Source organism: Microcaecilia unicolor, chromosome 1 (assembly GCF_901765095.1).
Source record: "Microcaecilia unicolor chromosome 1, aMicUni1.1, whole genome shotgun sequence".
NCBI lineage: Eukaryota > Metazoa > Chordata > Amphibia > Gymnophiona > Siphonopidae > Microcaecilia > Microcaecilia unicolor.
The window spans coordinates 571,304,115-571,324,952 of NC_044031.1; the positions used below are offsets into that span (position 1 = coordinate 571,304,115).

General features: G+C 47.1%; 1 protein-coding gene across 3 annotated transcripts in view; it reads right to left on the bottom strand.

The window, feature by feature from the left end:
* Nucleotides 1-438: 438 nt before the first annotated feature.
* Nucleotides 439-20,838, bottom strand: part of RAD21 (RAD21 cohesin complex component) — a 182,513-nt gene continuing 162,113 nt past the window's right edge. For all 3 annotated transcript variants that reach the window (XM_030218287.1, XM_030218270.1, XM_030218278.1), the window contains one exon: nucleotides 439-2,660. In XM_030218287.1, coding sequence (XP_030074147.1) covers nucleotides 2,469-2,660 — 192 coding nt within the window. In that variant the 3' untranslated portion in view covers nucleotides 439-2,468. The remainder of the gene's footprint in view (nucleotides 2,661-20,838) is intronic.

Genomic DNA, 20,838 nt, shown 5'->3' on the forward strand with positions numbered 1-20,838 from the left:
ACCTGGCTTTACTTCCTCACAGCCAGAGTCACATGCAGTCATTAAGTTTTGATTTATATCATCCTCTTTCTAATTAAGGATACTCTGTATTCATCTCACACCTTTTTGAATTCCATCACCATTTTTGTCTCCACAACCCTCTTCAGGAAGGCAATCCAAGCATTGACCACCCTTCTCTGTGAAAAAGCATTTCCTAACATCGTGATAACACCGACATGTGACGTCCCATATACTTGCAGTGTAGCACTCTAGAAATGTTAGATCTTTGTTTACATTTTTTCGATCTGGGCTGACTGGTATCCACTTCTGAGGACTGATGCACTCTACTCATTGAAGAACATCTGTCATAGGTAACTGCTTCACTCATTCCTTTTTTTCAAAAGCACATTTTACAAAGCAGGACTGGAAAGAAGACAAATGCAAAGCAGCTTACACCACAATTTTTATTAGAAAAGTTATACATAACACAGCATCAACTATTTTCAAGACCAATTATTAAATTTGATAAGCAACAAGAACTTAGGATAAAAATGTGTAACAAGGAAAGCCATTACCTATAATTAAACATCCAAATTATCTACAATGTTTTTGTACAAAAGGGAAACTATGGTTTTACAGGCACATATTGAAAATAAAGTTGTAGAAAACAACTTCCTTTTTACAAATAAACTCATTTATTAAAACATGATTACTTATCTGGTCTCACAAATTTTAAACACAATTATACAAGGGCAAGCATTTACTAAAATTTTAAGTCCCTAAGAGAAACCTATCAATGAAAGTGCCAACACTAAATCAAGACAGTGTAAATAATTTTTGAATAATAAAAACAAAACAAAAGAGAAATTGGATATCTAACAGTCAATTTCTGGTCTTGTAAAACCATTCTTCTTTGTACAGGAAACCAAAAATGGAATTCCTTCATTTGTAAAGCTATTCAAATATTAGGCTCTAAACAAGAGAGTGTGTATTATCGAAACACACAAAAGAAAACTACTGAAATGATAATAAATAATGGAGGCGTTAGGATTCACTTTACACAGCTACCTGATGAAATCATTAAATCAAAGTTGTCTTAGTTTAAGCTGCCTAGCAGTTTTGTTGTATGGTGGTACAGGTTTTGCAAGGAGTAAAACTGTTGCTTTATTATAACTTATAGTGTGCAGTTATTCAATTTCAGAATGGATATGTATGCTCCTATTAAAGAAGTAAACATTCATATGTAGCTGACAATCTAGAATGTAATTTAAATGCTGAATACAGCCCTCACAAATCTAAAATTTCTTTACAAACTTCTAAATGCAGTGATTAAAAAGCGTAACTTGTATCCTACTAACATAAAAACAAGACATCCTCAGCTGGCCATAATCAGGTATGGATTACCTCAGCAATTCTAGGCCTGCGTGATAACCGGAGCATTTAAAACAACTTGGTCCAAAAAAGGTATTTTGCTCTCAAATTTCGCATTTGATTTGCTACACCAAATGTTTCATGGTCAACTGATTCATGAAAATGTACTAAACTAATAGCACACAGGAATGCAGCAAACTGTCATTCCAGTGGAAATGTTTAAAATATTCTTGTTTAAAATATGAAGGCAGACATCTTTTCATTATAAATTATTGGCTATAACAGAGTTCATTTTCAAAACATATTTAGTAAATTTTCTTCTTATGATTGTAGCTCCAATTCTCAATTACATACTAAACTGCTCAATGTATCAAAACCCCTCATGGACGCCCAGTGTTCAGTACATAACAATATTGCACACATTTTAAACTGGTAAAATATTTCAGAAAAAAATTACTGGATCATGGAGCAGCTTTTCTTCTGTCCCTGCATTAGAGCTTAACCAAACCAAACCTACCTTTTATACATAAAATGTAAATCTTACAATTGTCAGAAGACAAAAACCCTTATTCTGTACAATGAAACCACCTCGATCTTCTGAAATGGTCTTAGAGAGGCACCTCCTTTTTTTTTTTTTTTAAAGATTGTTTTAAATAACTGGAATATCCTAAATAATGAACTTCTAGATCAAATGTCAAAAAAACCCTTTAAAACCAAGGTCTCTAAAAAAGCTGGTCTATAATGGTTGGAGACACCAGAAGCTGTAAAAGCACTACCATGAACCAGCTGTATAGCACATCGGTCTCCTTTGTCCTCTAGCATTAAGCCTGCCAGCAGTGATGTAAAAAGGAAGATAACCGGGAGATCACAAAGGCCAATATAGCTGCTGGAAAACTCCTACCTGTTAAAATAAAATTTTTTAGGACTTATTCTAAAGGTTGAAGGCATGTGACAGAGGAAATGTTATCCGCTCAGTTCTTGAGATGCTTCAACCTTGAAAGATTAAAACACAAAACAAAAGAAACAAAAGCCAAACATGAAATGCCTCTTAGTGCCCTACACACAGGGGCAATACATTGTCTACTGGTGAAATCAACAGCCATAACAAATCTGGCCATTCAAATGATATGGAATCTTGGTCCTGGAGTGGCAATGATGTCACTATATGGTTCTTCTTGTGTCAGCTCAATAGCTTGCTGCTTTTTCAGTACCAGGAAGCTGTAAAACTTTGCTGCTGCTTGTTTTCTGTTTGTGTTTCGGCACAGCTCTAGCAAGCTTATAGATTCTGCACCCGTCTTAGCCAAAGCTCTCTGAGAAGGAACAAAATGAAAATCTGAATTAACTTTCACACTATTTACACAGAAATTAAATTCTAAGCAGCATGGCAACAGTGCAGTGGTACACAATTCATAATCTTTTAGAGCAGGGTTGGCCACCTGGAGATCATCATTCTTCTGTAGTCCTATAACAGCCTTTCCCATCTCAGTACTTGGGGCACACCTAGTCCCATCGGGTTTTCACAATATCCACAATGAATTTCATGAGTTATATTTGCATGTGATTGAGGTATTTCAATCTCTCTCATGCATATTGTGAATATTCTGAAAAACTGATGGGACTAGGTGTGCCCCAAGGAATGGGGTGGGAATGGTTGTTCTAGAGACAGGATAGCCATTTTAGCTATGACTGACAATTGAAGTAGAGGACATCAGCTCTAGCAACTGTAGAAGCGCTGCTGCAATGGAGACATCTCACACTAACAGTTGGTGGGATTAAGTGTTGTCATAGAAAGGTAGCATGTCTCAGAAGGGTATTGTGTGATTAACTATTCTAGCAAATAAAATGCAGTCTCTGGTAGAGGAGAAAAAGGAGGGAATAGCTTTGTATGTTGCTATCCTTATCTGCCTATCTAGCTTCCTTCCTGTTCTCCCAGTCAGAATGCCAATTTCTTTAGCAATGACAGTACCATATCCTATTGCGACAAATACAAGCATATACTGATGTGATCCCTATATTTTGTCGGGGGTGGTGGGGGGATGGGGAAGAGAGGCTTCAGACAATAAATGGTCAGTGACAACAGTTTGATGAGGCTAAGGTGGGGTGGGGCAAGTAAAGGAACAGTAAGGGCACTTCTGAACAGAGCAATGTATAGCGATGTGTACATCTAGTAACACTAAAGAAATGATAAGTAGTAGTGTGTACCAGCTTGAGAATGACACGGGGATAAAGTTTGTCCCCACCCCAGCACTGTTCCTGTGGGCTCTGTTCTCATCTGCACAAGCCTCGAACACTTATAATTGTATATCTAAATCTTGTTATTAAAGTATATAAAGGAACAATATTCTGTACAACTGCTTATAAATCACAAATAGAAAAAAAATCACAAAGTGCAACTGAAATACCACCCCCCACCCCTTCCAAACCCAACAATATTCAATTTATACTACCCCAAGGAACCCTAATCCACCCAGTTAAAATGTCCGTGGGGACAAAATAGAACCTGCTCTGTATGCCCTAGCAGAGAAGAAACATGCCTTATGAAGCATAGTTATGATTTTTTAATCTGTGGATGAGTAAGTCATCAACAATCTGAGGATTCAGTCTAGCTCTCCTGCCTTCCAGTCCTTCCAGCAATAGAAATGGTCCTCTCAGAAGACTTGCTGGTAGCAGGAATGCACAGGAACCCCGTACAAGTTTTGGCCAGCAATTTTGCTTGTTTTTCCAAAAAAATCTAAACATCGACATCTGTATCACTCAAACATAAATAACTGCCAAATTCATTAATAGCCTTCAAAGGAGGCATTAATCCACAAAAGTAATCGGAAAACTGCTAACATCCATTTTCATTCTTTTGGAAGGAGGCTCTTCCACAGATGTGACACTTCCTGGAAATGTGGACTGTGGAAGATCTTGAGTTGATGTTGGAACTCAAGCCTTCCATTTCAATGATTCAGTCGCCTGTTTTATACATCATCTGGGAAGATAAATGGATTGTCTTTCAGACGTGGGTGTAGAAGAGAACCGACACTAATAGGTGAATAGAAAAATAAGTGTCAAGTATTGGAAATGTTTTTTGATGCCAGCAACAATGGATGAATCTGTTGCAGTATACTTGAGCAACTGGATGTGTGTGATGGAAGGCCGTTGCAGATGGTAGGAGTCTGGTCAGCAGTCAAGACTTGTTGCCACATTAAAGGCAGACAAGACACAAATGCCATCATTTAACAGTTCTTTATTAAAAAAAAAAAAAAAAACTGCAGAAACTGCTTTTAGACTTAATCATTGAATTCAGTTGCAAGTTGCTTGTGTTATGTTTTTACACATTGATACTAGCATTTTACAGATGCAGTTCCATCTAGTTGAACAGTCCGTTTAAGGCTACTCTTAAGCTTTTAGAGAATGACATGGGAACAAAGTTTGTCACCATTCCCTGTGGGCTCCGTCTCCATCCCATTCTCTAGTACTAGCTACTCTCCCTAGTATCTATTACTGATGGTATTATGCACACTGAATATACTCCACGAAATTATCCTCAAAATAATGCACACCAAAATACAACACATTAAGCAGGATAGTATTTGAAGTATTTTGGAAACACAGTGGAACCCCACTATAATGCATCCCATAATAATGTGAACTTGCATATACAAAGCACTCATGTTATGGTTCTTCCCCCCACCCCTTTTTAAAAAATACATAGAGGTCTTCTGTCAGCACTATATTTCTGTCTGGCTACGCTTGTACCTACGTGAAAAATATTCTGCCCAATGTTTGGCTATGAGTGTGTGTGCGTCTGCATGGAAACAACTTCAGGCAACGTTTGGCTACACGGCTGAAGGCCCCACACGCCTGCAAGGAAACCACTCCAAGGGAGTTCTGGCCGTTCCCAGTGTGTGTGTGAAAACAACAGATTAATGTGTGATTCAGTTGTGTTCTTTCACTGACCCTGCAGTAACACAACTCTGCTTCTTATGCAATATTTCTTGGATCTCAATCAGTTCATTAAAGCACTTGCATATACAGTGATACCCTACTACAACAAAGGCTCCTTACTGGCCCTAGCTAGCTCATCAGTCCAGCATCTTCCTGTTGGCCCTAAGATTAGTGGTGGTCAGCAGCACTAGAAAGAAATCCTGTGGTTACCAGCAATCATAAAATGATTTGCCTATCAGTTTTTTTTTTATAAGTTGCCAAAGGACCACCAGGCTCCAGATCTGCTGGCCTTGAGTTTACTATTGAATTGCTAAAGAGCACATCAAAGAAAGGTGCTCAAGAATCAATGCAAAGAACTATTTGGGTGATGACCACAAACTCTAGTAGCTTCAACTAAACATAGCCGCATTTCTTACCAGTGCAAAAGACTGGGGTTCTGATAGACATGGCTCAGGCCCAGGCTTTCTTCCTGGACTAGTGCACAGAAGCATTAGTCAGCACTGCAGGTCTGGCAGGGCCGGAACACAGCCTGGCAGATGCTGAGGTTGCTAGACCACATGGACCTCTAAAATGTGTGTCACATTCATGGCACATATCCATTTGAGACCAGCTCAGTTAGCCCTGGCTTCCCAGTTGCCTCTGGCTACGGTGAACCTAACGGATATACTCATGTCAATCCATCTCTTGTGGAATCACTCTTGGTGGACTACTCACCCCAACTGGGCCAAGAGACTCCCTTTCCAAATTCCTTCACCCACAAGATGCTGACAACAGAAGCATCCAATCTGGATTGGGGAGGCTCATGTAGATAGGCTCCCTATTCAGGGTTAGTGGTTTGCCCAGGAGGGACAGCTTCACATCAACCTAGTGTACCTGGATGTAACTCACCTTGAGCTACTACTGAAAAAGATGCAAGCAAAATCCAAATAAAAACCTGCTGGAGCTACAGGTGATATGGAATGCTCTAAATGCTTTCAGATTATCCTCACTCAGACAATCAGGCTGCCATGCACTATATCCACAAGTAGGAAGGTATAGGATTGTTCCTCTTGTGTCAGAAAGCGGTCAGGACATGGCATTGGGTATAGATACAGAATGGTACTCAGAGCTACTTACCTGGCAGGGAAAAGCAACAATCTGGTGGACCGGCTGGAGCAGGGTCACCCCCATCAGTGGATCTTTGCCACTCATTTGAGCAACAAAGTCCATTAAAGTACTGCTCCAGACTGGCGTCGCACGACAAACCAGCTTCGGATGTCTTCTTCGTGTTTTTTTTTTTTTTTGTGGGGGGGGGGGGGGGGGGGGGCGCACAAGTATGCCTAGTTTGCCGTATCACTAATAGGCAAGACTTTAATAAACTTTCACAGAACCAGGGAACCATTGTGCCTTATTGGCTGAGACAGCTATGGTTCCTTCTTCTGGAGTTAACTTTCAGAAGGACATGGAGATCGAAGTGCTCTCCAACTTTCATCATACAGAAAGAAGGGTCTCTTCTGCATTCCAACCTCCAGTGTCTAACACTCTCAGCTTGTTGAGAGTAGAAATGAACACTCTTCGACTGAATGAGGGTGTCTCCAGAGTCCTGCTTGCTTCCAGAAAAGATTCTATCAAGAGGTCTTATCGTTTTAAGTGGAGGTTTGCCATCTGGTGTAAGGGCAACATAGTATGTGATGGCAGATAAAGACCTGAAAGGTCCATCCAATCTGTCACACTCATTATTAATTCATGATTAAATACAACAATGAATGTAATGCAAAATACTTCGTCATGGTGTTTCCTTGGCATTTCTGGGACATAGACCATAGAAGTCCGCCTAGCCCTGTTCTTATGTTCCAATTACTGGAGTTGCCATCAAAGAGCCCACTCCAGCCTTTCATATCATTTGTGGGACATAGACCGTAAAGTCTGCCCAGCACTGTGCTCATGTTCCAGTCACTGAAGTTGCTGTCAAAAGCCCTTTTCAGTCCATCCCAAACCGAACTGCCATATATGGGACACAGACCCTACAAAAGTCTGCCTGGCACCAGCCCTAATTCATCACAGCCGAAGTTGCCATCTAAGCGTCACTTTAAGCGTCGACACATACCAAGCAAAAAAATTGCGAGAGTTTTCTGGAGCGCAAGTAGCGCTCCAACACGCATCTGCAAAGTGCCAACCCGCCTGCAGTGCGACCGCACCTCTCAGTTTAATACAAAAGCATAAAAATGAAATAAAAAGTGAAGAAAATTCCAAAGGGAGGTGGGCAGGATTGTGAGAATGTGAAGCCTGATGTCCTTGGAGAATACCTGCTACAGGTAAGTATCTTCGCTTTCTCCGAGGACAAGCAGGCTTACATTCTCACAAGTAAGGAATCCCTAGCATTCAGGCTCACCCAAAACAGTCAGTGGTCAATTGGGCCTCGCAGATGTAAACGCAGATTAACATGAAACTATATACAACTAGATGAGGGTGCAGCCTGGAACAGAACAAAAACAGGCACAGGAGGGTGGAGTTGGATTCTAGACCCCAAACAGATTCTGCAACACTGATTGCCCAAACCGACTGTCGTGTCGGGTATAGTAAATGATACATACCTGTAGCAGGTGTTCTCCGAGGACAGCAGGCTGATTGTTCTCACGACTGGGTGACGTCCGTGGCAGCCCCCACCAACCGGAAGAAGCTTCGCGGGCGGTCCGCACGCAGGGCACGCCCACCGCGCATGCGCGGCTGTCTTCCCACCCGTGCGCGACCGTTCCCGCCAGTTGAATGACAAGCAAAAATGATGAAAACGCAACTCCAAAGGGGAGGAGGGAGGGTAGGTGAGAACAATCAGCCTGCTGTCCTCGGAGAACACCTGCTACAGGTATGTATCATTCACTTTCTCCGAGGACAAGCAGGCTGCTTGTTCTCACGACTGGGGTACCCCTAGTTCTCAGGCTCACTCAAAACAAGAACCCAGGTCAATGGAACCTCGCAACGGCGAGGATACAACAGAAAATTGACCAACGAAGAACAACTAACAGAGTGCAGCCTGACCAGAATAAATTCGGGTCCTGGAGGGTGGAGTTGGATTTACACCCCAAACAGATTCTGCAGCACCGACTGCCCGAACCGACTGTTGCGTCGGGTATCCTGCTGGAGGCAGTAATGTGATGTGAATGTGTGGACAGATGACCACGTCGCAGCCTTGCAAATCTCTTCAATAGTGGCTGACTTCAAGTGGGCCACTGACGCTGCCATGGCTCTAACACTATGAGCCGTGACATGACCCTCAACAGCCAGCCCAGCCTGGGCGTAAGTGAAGGAAATGCAATCTGCTAGCCAATTGGAGATGGTGCGTTTCCCGACAGCGACCCCTAGCCTGTTAGGGTCGAAAGAAACAAACAATTGGGCGGACTGTCTGTGGGGCTGTGTCCGCTTCAAGTAGAAGGCCAATGCTCTCTTGCAGTCCAATGTGTGCAACTGACGTTCAGCAGGGCGGGTATGAGGCCTGGGGAAGAATGTTGGCAAGACAATTGACTGGTTAAGATGGAACGCCGACACCACCTTCGGCAGGAACTTTGGGTGGGTGTGGAGCACTACTCTGTTGTGATGAAATTTGGTATATGGAGCATGAGCTACCAGGGCTTGAAGCTCACTGACCCTACGAGCGGAAGTAACTGCCACCAAGAAAATGACCTTCCAGGTCAAGTACTTCAGATGGCAGGTATTCAGTGGCTCAAAAGGAGGTTTCATCAGCTGGGTGAGGACAACGTTGAGATCCCATGACACTGCAGGAGGCTTGATAGGGGGCTTTGACAACAGCAAGCCTCTCATGAATCGGACGACTAAAGGCTCTCCAGAGATGGCTTTACCTTCCACACGATAATGGTAAGCACTAATCGCACTAAGGTGATTCCTTACTGAGTTGGTCTTGAGGCCAGACTCTGATAAGTGCAGAAGGTATTCAAGCAGGTTCTGTGCAGGGCAAGACGAGGTTCTAGGGCCTTGCTCTCACACCAAACGACAAACCTCCTCCACTTGAAAAAGTAACTCTTTTTAGTTGAATCCTTCCTAGAGGCAAGCAAGACACGGGAGACACCCTCAGACAGACCCAACGCAGTGAAGTCTACGCCCTCAACATCCAGGCCGTGAGAGTCAGGGACTGAAGGTTGGGGTGCAGCAACGCTCCGTCGTTCTGCGAAATGAGAGTCGGAAAACACTCCAATCTCCACGGTTCTTCTGAGGACAACTCCAGAAGAAGAGGGAACCAGATCTGACGGGGCCAAAAGGGCGCTATCAAAATCATGGTGCCGCGGTCTTGCTTGAGCTTCAGTAAGGTCTTCCCCACCAAAGGTATGGGAGGATAAGCTTACAGGAGGCCGGTCCCCCAATGAAGGAGAAAGGCATCCGACGCTAGCCTGCCGTGTGCCTGAAGTCTAGTCTGGAACAGAACAGAGGCAGCTTGTGGTTGGTCTGAGAGACAAAAAGGTCCACCGAGGGGGTGTCCCACTCTCGGAAGATCTTGCGTACCACTCTGGAATGGAGCGACCACTCGTGCGGTTGCATGACTCTGCTCAGTCTGTCGGCCAGACTGTTGTTTACACCTGCCAGGTATGTGGCTTGGAGGAGCATGCCGAATTGGCAAGCCCAACGCCACATCCCGACGGCTTCCTGACACAAGGGGCGAGATCCGGTGCCCCCCTGCTTGTTGGTGTAATACATTGCAACCTGATTGTCTGTCCGAATTTGGATAATTTGGCAGGACAGCCGATCCCTGAAAGCCTTCAGTGCGTTCCAGATCGTTCGGAGCTCCAGGAGGTTGATCTGCAGATCCTTTTCCTGGAGGGACCACAGACCCTGGGTGTGGAGCCCATCGACATGAGCTCCCCACCCCAGGCGAGATGCATCCTGCGTCAGCACTTTCGTGGGCTGTGGAATTTGGAATGGACGTCCCAGGGTCAAATTGGTCCGAATGGTCCACCAGAGCAGTGAAGTGCGGCAACTGGTGGAGAGGCGGATGACATCTTCTAGATTCCCGGTGGCCTGAATCCACTGGGAAGCTAGGGTCCATTGAGCAGATCTCATGTGAAGACGAGCCATGGGAGTCACATGGACTGTGGAGGCCATATGACCCAGAAGTCTCAACATCTGCCGAGTTGTGACCTGCTGAGACGCTCTGGTCTGCGAAGCCAGGGACAGGAGGTTGTTGGCCCTCACTTTGGGAAGGAAGGCCTGAGCCGTCTGGGTATTCAGCAGAGCTCCTATGAATTCCAGAGACTGGGTTGGCTGGAGATGGGACTTTGGGTAATTTATCACAAACCCCAGCAGCTCCAGGAGTTGAATAGTGCACTGCATGGACCGGAGGGCTCCTGCCTCCGAGGTGCTCTTGACCAGCCAATCGTCGAGATATGGGAACACGTGCACTCCCAGCTTGCGTAGATACGCCGCCACCACCACGAGGCACTTTGTAAACACCCGTGGGGCAGAGGCGAGCCCAAAGGGCAGCACACAATACTGAAAGTGCCGTGCGCCCAGGCGGAATCTGAGATACTGTGAGCTGGCAGTATCGGGATGTGAGTGTATGCGTCCTTTAAATCCAGGGAACATAGCCAATCGTTTTCTGAATCATTGGCAGAAGGGTGCCCAAGGAAAGCATCCTGAACTTTTCTTTGACCAGGAATTTGTTCAGGCCTCTCAGGTCTAGGATGGGGCGTATCCCCCCTGTTTCTTTTCCACAAGGAAGTACCTGGAATAGAATCCCTGCCCTTCCTGCCCGGGTGGTACGGGCTCGACCGCATTGGCGCTGAGAAGGGCGGAGAGTTCCTCTGCGAGTACCTGCTTGTGATGGGAGCTGAAGGATTGAGCTCCCGGAGGACAATTTGGTGGAGGGGAGGCCAAATTTAGGGCGTATCCGCACCGCACTATTTGGAGAACCCACTGGTCGGAGGTTATGAGAGGCCACCTTTGGTGAAAAAATCAACCTCCCTCCGACTGGCAGATCGTCCGGTACGGACACTTTGAGGGCGGCTATGTTCCCGTGGATCCAGTCAAAAGCCCGTCCCCGGCTTTTGCTGTGGAGGCGCAGGGGGCTGCTTAGGCGCACGCTGTTGACGAGAACGAGCGCGCTGGGGCTGTCCCTGTGCCTGTCAAGGCCTTCGGGCCGGCTGGGTGTACCTACGCTTGGCAAAAGCATAAGGCGCAGCCTGCTGGGCCCGGGAAAAAACGTCCACCTGCTGAGGTGGATGCTGAAGGCGCCGGTGGAGAGCTTGTCGAGGGCGGTTTCCCGCTGATGCAGTTGGTCCACCAGCTGCTCGACCTTCTCGCCAAAAATATTATCCCCCCGGCAAGGGACGTCGGCCAGTCTCTGCTGGGTGCGGTTGTCCAGGTCAGAGGCACGCAGCCATGAGAGCCTGCGCATCACTATACCTTGGGCCGCAGCACGAGATGCCACGTCACAGGTGTCATAGATACCCCTGGACAGGAACTTTCTGCACGCCTTCAGCTGCCTGACCACCTCTTGATAAGGCCTGGACTGCTCCGGCGGGAGCTTATCACCAGGTCCGCCAGTTGCTTCACAGTGTTCCGCATGTGGATGCTCGTGTAGAGCTGGTAAGATTGGATGCGGGTCACGAGCATGGAAGATTGGTAGGCCTTCCTCCCAAACGAGTCCAGAGTGCGAGACTCCCGCCCCGGGGGCGCCGAGGCGGTATCCCTCGAACTCCGTGCCCTCTTGAGAGCAGAATCCACAACCGCCGAGTCATGGGGCAATTGGGGCTGCATTAACTCTGGGTCCGAGTGGATTCTGTACTGGGACTCTGCTTTCTTGGGAATGTTGGGATTAGATAATGGTCTCATCCAGTTCCGAAGCAGTGTCTCTTTGAGGACATTGTGCAACGGCACCATGGAGGACTCTCTAGGTGGTGATGGATAGTCGAGGACCTCGAGCATCTCAGCCCTCGGCTCGTCCACAGAGACCACGGGGAAGGGAATGCATATAGACATATCCCTAACAAAGGAGGCAAAGGAGAGGCTCTCAGGAGGCGAGAGCTTCCTGTCCAGTGAAGGCGTGGGGTCAGAGGGGAGGCCCACAGACTCTTCTGAGGAGAAATATCTGGGGTCCTCCTCTTCCCCCCACGAGGCCTCTTCCTCGGTATCGGACATAAGCTCATGTAGCTGAGTCCTTAACCGGGCCTGGCTCGACGTCCAGGCGCCGAGGCCTCGGTGTCGTCGAGCGGTGGACTCCCGCGCGGCGGGGACGAAGCTCCCCTCCATCGACGGGGGACTCCACCTGTGTGGCGGTCGAGACTGGCACTGCAAGCGGCGGCAGTGTCGAAGCTTCGGCACCGGGCTAGAGCTCGCCGGCGCCACAGTCAACGGCGCCGAGGGCGCAAGCACCCCCTGCGCCGGCACAGCCTGGCGCATCAGCCCTTCCAGGATCCCCGGAAGGATGGCTCGGAAGCACTCGTCCAGGCCCGCTGTCGTGAAATACGGGGGGGCCGGTAGAGGCGTCGGTGGCCGGAAGCTTCTCGGGTCCAGGAGACTGCACCGAAGTGCTGGGACCCTGACGCCGTCGGTATCTCCACTACCGAGGGGGACCTCTCCTCTCGACGGGGACGCTTCGGCGTCGACTCCTCTCCGGCACCAGAGGGCCGGGCGCACCGAGGGGACCGATGACGGTGCTTTTTCTGTTTTTTTGCGGTGCCCGTCCTCGGCGCCAGGTGGAACGATGAGGAGAGGTCGATCCTACTCGGTTTCGAGGGCCGGGTCGGACGGGTTCGGTCCCGAGGGCCATGGGCAGAGGAGTGACCGGGGCCGATTGCCCACGCGGCCTCTCACCCCTACCGTCACGGAGGACCGGCGGGCCGACGGGACCTGTACTCCTGGGGTCGATGCCATCGGTGCCGATTTCGCGGACATCGATACCGTACCGAAGAAACCGGCCGTCGATACCGATGCCGTCGGGTCGACGGGCCTGCACAAGTTCCAAAAAGACGGTCCCGAAGAACTTGCCTCGCAACCTGAGTCCGTTTCCGGAGACCAACACAAAGAACACGACTTGATATTGTGCTCCGGCCCGAGGCACTGGAGGCACCAAGCGTGGGTGTCGGTCTGCGAGATAGGCCGGCCGCACCGACCACACTTCTTAAATCCACTCGGGACCTTCGAGGACATAACGGGAAAAATCGTGTCGGCGAAGTTAAAGTCGTCGATGGTGGCGGTAAATCACACCTCGAAAAATAAATCGACCGCGCGGCCACAAGGCAACGCCCCCGCTAGAAACGAGGGAAAAATTAAGCGCGTTCTCATCTTTTTTTTTTTTTTTAAAAAGGAAAAAGAAAGGTCTGGAGCGCGCGGTAACAAGAAACAAAAAATTAACAAATTCGCGAACAACGCAACGGTTTTCCGGGCTAAGAGAGAGCGGCGACGCACGACTCTCTCCAGCGCGGAAAAGAAAAGACTGGCGGGAACGGTCGCGCACGGGCGGGAAGACGGCCGCGCATGCGCGTGCCCTGCGTGCGGACCGCCCGCGAAGCTTCTTCCGGTTGGTGGGGGCTGCTGCGGACGTCACCCAGTCGTGAGAACAAGCAACCTGCTTGTCCTCGGAGAGCCTGCTCAAGACAGTAGTAAGATGTGAATGTGTGGACAGAAGACCACATCGCAGCTTTGCAAATCTCTTCAGTGGAGGCTGACTTCAAGTGGGCTACCAACGCAGCCATGGCTCTGACATTATGAACCGTGACATGGCCTCTAGAGTCAGCCTAGCCTGGGCATAAGTGAAGGAAATGCAATCTGCTAGCCAACTAGAAATGGTGTGTTTACCGATGGTGACTCCCCTCCATTTGGGAACAAAAGAAACAAACAACTGGGTGGACTGTCTGAAGGGCTTCGTCCGCTTCATGTAAAAGGCCAGTGCTCTCTTGCAGTCCAAGGTGTGCAAACTGCTTTCGCCAGGGTGGGCATGAGGACAGGGAAAAATGTTGGCAAGACAACTGACTGGTTCAGATGGAACTCTGACACCACCTTCGGCAGGAACTTAGGATGCGTGTGGAGGACTACTCTGTTGTGATGAAACTTAGTATAAGGTGCATGCACTACTAAGGCCTGAAGCTCATTGATCCTACGAGATGAAGTAACAGCCACCAAGAAAATGACCTTCCAGGTCAAGTACTTCAGATGGCAGGAATTCAGTGGCTCAAAAGGAGCTTTCATCAGCTGGGTGAGAACGACATTGAGATCCCATGACACTGGTGGGGCTTTGAAAAAAGCAAACCTCTCATGAAGCCAACAACTAAAGGCTGTCCAGAGATGGACTTACTTTCTACACGCTGATAAGCACTAATTGAACTAAGGTGAATCCTTAAGGAGTTGGTCTTGAGACCAGACTCTGATAAGTGCAGAAGGTATTCAAGCAGGGTCTGTGTAGGACAAGAAAGGGGAGCTATGGCCTTGCCATCATACAACACAGCAAACCTCCACCATTTCAAAGAGTAACACCTCTTAGTGGAATCTTTCCTGGAAGCCAGCAAGACTCTGGAGACACCCTCTGAAAGACCCAAGGAAGTGAATTCTAGACTCTCAACATCCAGGCTGAGAGAGCCAGAGACTGGAGGTTGGGATGTAGAAGCGCCCCTTTGTTCTGTGGAATGAGGGTTGGAAAACACTCCAATCTCCATGGTTCTTCGGAGGACAATTCCAGAAGAGGGAACCAAATCTGACGTGGCCAATAGGGAGCAATCAGAATCATGGTTCCGCGGTCTTGCTTAAGTTTCAATAAAGTTTTCCCCACAAAGTATGGGAGAATACGCATACAGAAGCCCTGTCCCCCAATGAAGAAGCAAGGCATCAAACACTAGTCTGTCGTGGGCCTGAAACCGAACTGAGGGACCCTGTGGTTGAATGGCGGCAGAAAGATCAACTGAGGGGGTGCCCCACGCTCTGACGATTTTGCGGGCTACGCCCATATTTAGAGACCACTCGTGAGGTTGCATTATCCTGCTCAGTCTGTTAGCCAGGCCATTGTTTACTCCTTCCAGATAAGTGGCTTGGAGAAACATGCTGTGACGGCATGGTCAAAGCCACATTTGGATGGCTTCCTGACATATACAGTGAGATCCGCTGACCCCCTGCTTGTTGGTGTAATACATCGCAACCTGATTGTCTGTTTGAATGAGAATAGTTTGATTGGACAGCCGATCTATGAAAGCCTTTAGAGTGTTCCAGATCGCTTGGAGCTCCAGGAGATTGATCTGGAGATTTCTTTCCTGGAGGGACCAAGCTCCTTGGGTGTGAAGCCCATCTACGTGAGCTCCCCACCCCAGGAGAGATGTATCTGTCGTCAGCACTTTTTGCAGCTGAGGAATTTGGAATGGTAGTCCCAAGGTCAGATTGGACAGAATTGTCCACCATTGAAGAGAACCAACAAGCTCCAGGGACACTTGGATCACATCCTCCAGGCTTCCCGTGGCTTGATACCATTGAGAAGCCAGGGTCCATTGAGCAGATCTCATGTGAAGATGTGCAATGGGAGTACATACACCGTGGAAGTCATGTGGCCCAACAATTTCATCATGTGGCCCAACAATCTCAACATCTGCCGAACTGTGACCTGCTGCGGTGTCCGAAATTGGACGCAAGGGAGAGAAAGTTGTCTGCACAGGTCTCCGGGAGGTAGGCTCGGACAGTCTTTGTATCGAGCAGGGCTCCCTTGATTCTAACTGTTGAACCAGTTGGAGATGGGACTTGGGGTAGTGTACAACGAACCCTAGTAGCTCCAGCACCTGAACAGTCATCCGCATGGACTCCAAAGCACCCTCCTCCAAGGTCCTCTTCACCAGCCAATCGTCAAGATAAGGGAACACGTGCACTCCCAGTCTGCGCAGAGATGCTGCAACCACCGCTAGACATTTTGTAAAAACCCTGGGAGCCGAAGCAGGGCCAAAAGGCAACACTCGGTACTGAGCTGGGTAGTAGAACCTAAGTTTACCTTGTGAGCTGGGAGCTGCACTGGGCATTTTCATACTTGGTTTGACTGGTAACTGAGGTTACCTGTGTCCTAGTTCCACCCACCCACCCCTAGGTAAACTCCCTTTAAATAGGGCAATCAAGGGACAAGTATCTTCATTACACTTAATTGGTCAATCCTAATTCTTGTTATTCCCTCTCATAGTTCACCTTTCACACTTGTGAATCACATCATTATGACCTTCATTCAGTGCAATATATGTTCTGCTTTAATCCTAAGGCAAACTATCTGGAACTTTAGAGCTTGTCCTATCTGTCTCCAAATATCAGCCTTGAAAGAAGAGATCAACAAAACTCAAGAAGGAATTAACTATAATTAAAAAAGCGTCCAGGATTACTAATTTCCCAGCTAATTTACCACCACCACTGCCTCACAGAATGAAACATCAGAGGAATAGATGGGTCACAGTAGGCTCTGGTAGACTAAGATCTGTGACACAGAAACACTTGCCCATCCAAGCTTTGCCGTTGTCAAATTCTTTTGCAGTGTTGCATCATTATGATGGCGAAAAAAAGAAGTACTGTGGTAGAACCAGAGGCAATGAAAATAGCACAACCCCAGAAACATCCCCCAACTAATGACAGAATTGTGAAAAGCAGAAAATTATTACTGCTTGGAGACTCCATTATCAGAGGCATTAACTTAGGAACACAGTTCAAGGGTTCCAACTAGTGAAATGTCTTCCAGGATCTTCAGCTACAAGATGTACAGACCAAATACTGAAAGTGATCCGAGAAGAGAGCAAGGCTTCAAATGCTGATGTTGTAAATTACCTGGGGACAAATGACCTGGCCAACAATAGCAAGTTTACAGCACAGAGAGCGTTCCAGAAGCTTGGGGAGGGACTGAAATGTTTGGTTCGGACTGTGGCTTTTCTGAAGTAATTCCTACGTTGGGGAGGGGAGAGGAAAGACTACGCAAAACAGAGGAATTCAGTAAGTGGCTTGAGTTTTGGTGTAAAGAAGGTTTTAGATACATAGGATAATGGGGTAATACGTGGAAAAATAGACTGTACTGTAATGATGGGCTACATCTTTCTGTGATGGGAAAAAGGATCCTTGGGGAGAAATTTAGACAGTATGTTTCTAGACATTTAAACTAGAGGGTAGGGGGGGGGGGGTGACTTTCCAAAATCCCCAGCTTCCTTTTGTCACCCCCAGAATAAACATGATGGCAGAGGGAAAGGTCATGTACAGTGGGGGAAATAAGTATTTGATCCCTTGCTGATTTTGTAAGTTTGCCCACTGACAAAGACATGAGCAGCCCATAATTGAAGGGTAGGTTATTGGTAACAGTGAGAGATAGCACATCACAAATTAAATCCGGGTAAATCACATTGTGGAAAGTATATGAATTTATTTGCATTCTGCAGAGGGAAATAAGTATTTGATCCCCCACCAACCAGTAAGAGATCTGGCCCCTACAGACCAGGTAGATGCTCCAAATCAACTCGTTACCTGCATGACAGACAGCTGTCGGCAATGGTCACCTGTATGAAAGACACCTGTCCACAGACTCAGTGAATCAGTCAGACTCTAACCTCTACAAAATGGCCAAGAGCAAGGAGCTGTCTAAGGATGTCAGGGACAAGATCATACACCTGCACAAGGCTGGAATGGGCTACAAAACCATCAGTAAGACGCTGGGCGAGAAGGAGACAACTGTTGGTGCCATAGTAAGAAAATGGAAGAAGTACAAAATGACTGTCAATCGACAAAGATCTGGGGCTCCACGCAAAATCTCACCTCGTGGGGTATCCTTGATCATGAGGAAGGTTAGAAATCAGCCTACAACTACAAGGGGGGAACTTGTCAATGATCTCAAGGCAGCTGGGACCACTGTCACCACGAAAACCATTGGTAACACATTACGACATAACGGATTGCAATCCTGCAGTGCCCGCAAGGTCCCCCTGCTCCGGGAAGGCACATGTGACGGCCCGTCTGAAGTTGCCAGTGAACACCTGGATGATGCCGAGAGTGATTGGGAGAAGGTGCTGTGGTCAGATGAGACAAAAATTGAGCTCTTTGGCATGAAACTCAACCTCGCCGTGTTTGGGGAGGAAGAGAATGCTGCCTATGACCCAAAGATCACCAGTCCCCACTGTCAAGCATGGAGGTGGAAATGTTATGTTTTGGGGGTGTTTCTCTGCTAAGGGCACAGGACTACTTCACCGCATCAATGGGAGAATGGATGGGCCATGTACCGTACAATTCTGAGTGACAACCTCCTCCCTCCACCAGGGCCTTCAAAATGGTCGTGGCTGGGTCTTCCAGCACGACAATGACCAAAACATACAGCCAAGGCAACAAGGAGTGGCTCAGGAAGAAGCACATTAGGGTCATGGAGTGGCCTAGCCAGTCACCAGACCTTATCCCATTGAAAACTTATGGAGGAAGCTGAAGCTGCGAGTTGCCAAGCGACAGCCCAGAACTCTTAATGATTTAGAGATGATCTGCAAAGAGGAGTGGACCAAAATTCCTCCTGACATGTGTGCAAACCTCATCATCAACTACAGAAGACGTTCTGACCGCTGTGCTTGCCAACAAGGGTTTTGCCACCAAGTATAGGTCTTGTTTGCCAGAGGGATTAAACTACTATTTCCCTCTGCAGAATGCAAATAAATTCATATACTTTCCACAATGTGATTTTTCCGGATTTAATTTGTGATGTGCTATCTCTCACTGTTACCAATAACCTACCCTTCAATTATGGGCTGCTCATGTCTTTGTCAGTAGGCAAACTTACAAAATCAGCAAGGGATCAAATACTTATTTCCCCCACTGTAAATATAAAAAAACACCCAAACTCACTAAACATATGGAAAGCTATGTGCACAAATGCTCATAGTCTAAGTAAAAAGATTCAAGACTTGCAAGCCCTGATGTTTGAAGAAAACTTGGATATTGTTGCTATTATGGAGATGCGGTTCAATGATTCTCATGAATGGGATGTGACTGTACCGGGCTATAATCTTTTAGGAAGGGATAGAGAGGGCCGAAGAGGTGGAAGAGTGGCTCTGTGAGAGAGAATATCAGAGCGGCTGAAATGCGGGGAACTTGGGGAAAAGGAAGAAGCTTTATGGATCGTCCTGGAAAGAGGGAAGACGGAATCAGTATCCACACGGGAGTTATCTACAGACCTCCTGCGCAACGGAGAAGTTAGACAAGGATCTGATAGAAGATATTGAAAAGATAGTATGAAAGGGGAGGTGCTACTGTTGGAAGATTTCAATTTGTCTGACGTGGGATTGGAACGTCCCGTCTGTGGAATAGGAAAGAAGTAGGGAGATTGTGGATGCTGGATCTAGTGCTCACTAATGGAGGTAGTGTTTCCGATATCTGGGGTGGGTGCCCACCTATGCAATAGTGATCATCACATCATAAGGTTTGATCTAAGGGCGAAGGCGGAGTGTGGAGCCACAAACTCAAAGTACTGGATTTCAGACGTACTGATTTTGATAAAATGGGGGAATGCCTGAAGGACCTGTTGGCGTGGGAAGGCGTAGGAGATGTGGAAAAACAGTGGTCCAAGCTAAAGGCTGCTATAAATTTGGAACTGATCTTCTTATGAGGAAAGTAAACAAAAACAAGAGAAGCAGGAAGCCTATATGGTTCTCCAAACAAGTAGATGAAAAAATAAGAGCAAAGAGGCTTGTTCAAGAAATGCAAAAGAATACAACGAGAGGATCACAGAAAAAGATTATCGGATTAAACTGAAAGAAGCGAAGCGGGAAATACAGCTAGTGAAAGCGCGAGCAGAAGAAAAAATGGCTAAAGATGTAAAAAGAGGTGACAAGACTTTTTCAGATATATTGGAGAAAGGTGAAGAGATAGGAATGGAATTGCGAGACTGAAAGACAATGGCTCATTGAGAGTGATGAAGATAAAATGTGCTAATCAATTATTTCTCTTCGGTGTTCATGTAGGAAAATCCTGGAGAAGGACCGCGGTTGGCTGCTGAGGGAACGTTTAGGAATGGAGTGGATACTGCGCCGTTTACGGAAGAAAGAGTTTATAAACAGCTGGAGAATCTGAAGGTGGACAAAGCTATGGGGCCAGATGGGATACATTCCAGGGTACTGAAGGAGCTCAGAGAGGTATTGGTGGGACCTCTTAAAGATTTATTAATAGATCTTTAGAGACGGGAGAGGTTATGCGAGATTGGAGACGAGCAGATGTGGTCCCTCTTTACAAAAGTGTAGACAGGGAAGAAGTGGGAAACTACAGACCGGTAAGTCTCACGTCGGTGGTAGCAAAAATAATGGCGTCGCTGCTGAAAGAAAGGATAGTTAACTTTCTAGAAGCTGACGGGTTACAGGACCCGAGGCAACATGGCTTTACCAAAGGAAAATCCTGCCAAACAAATTTTATTGAGTTTTCTGACTGGGTGACCAAAGAACTGGATGAGGGATGTGTGCTAGATGTAATCTACTTGGACTTCGGCAAAGCCTTTGATACAGTCCCCCACAGAAGACTCGTGAATAAGCTGAAAGGGTTGAACTTAGGACCGAAAGTGGTGAACTGGGTAAGGAACTGGTTGACCGACAGGTGGCAGAGGGTGGTGGTAAA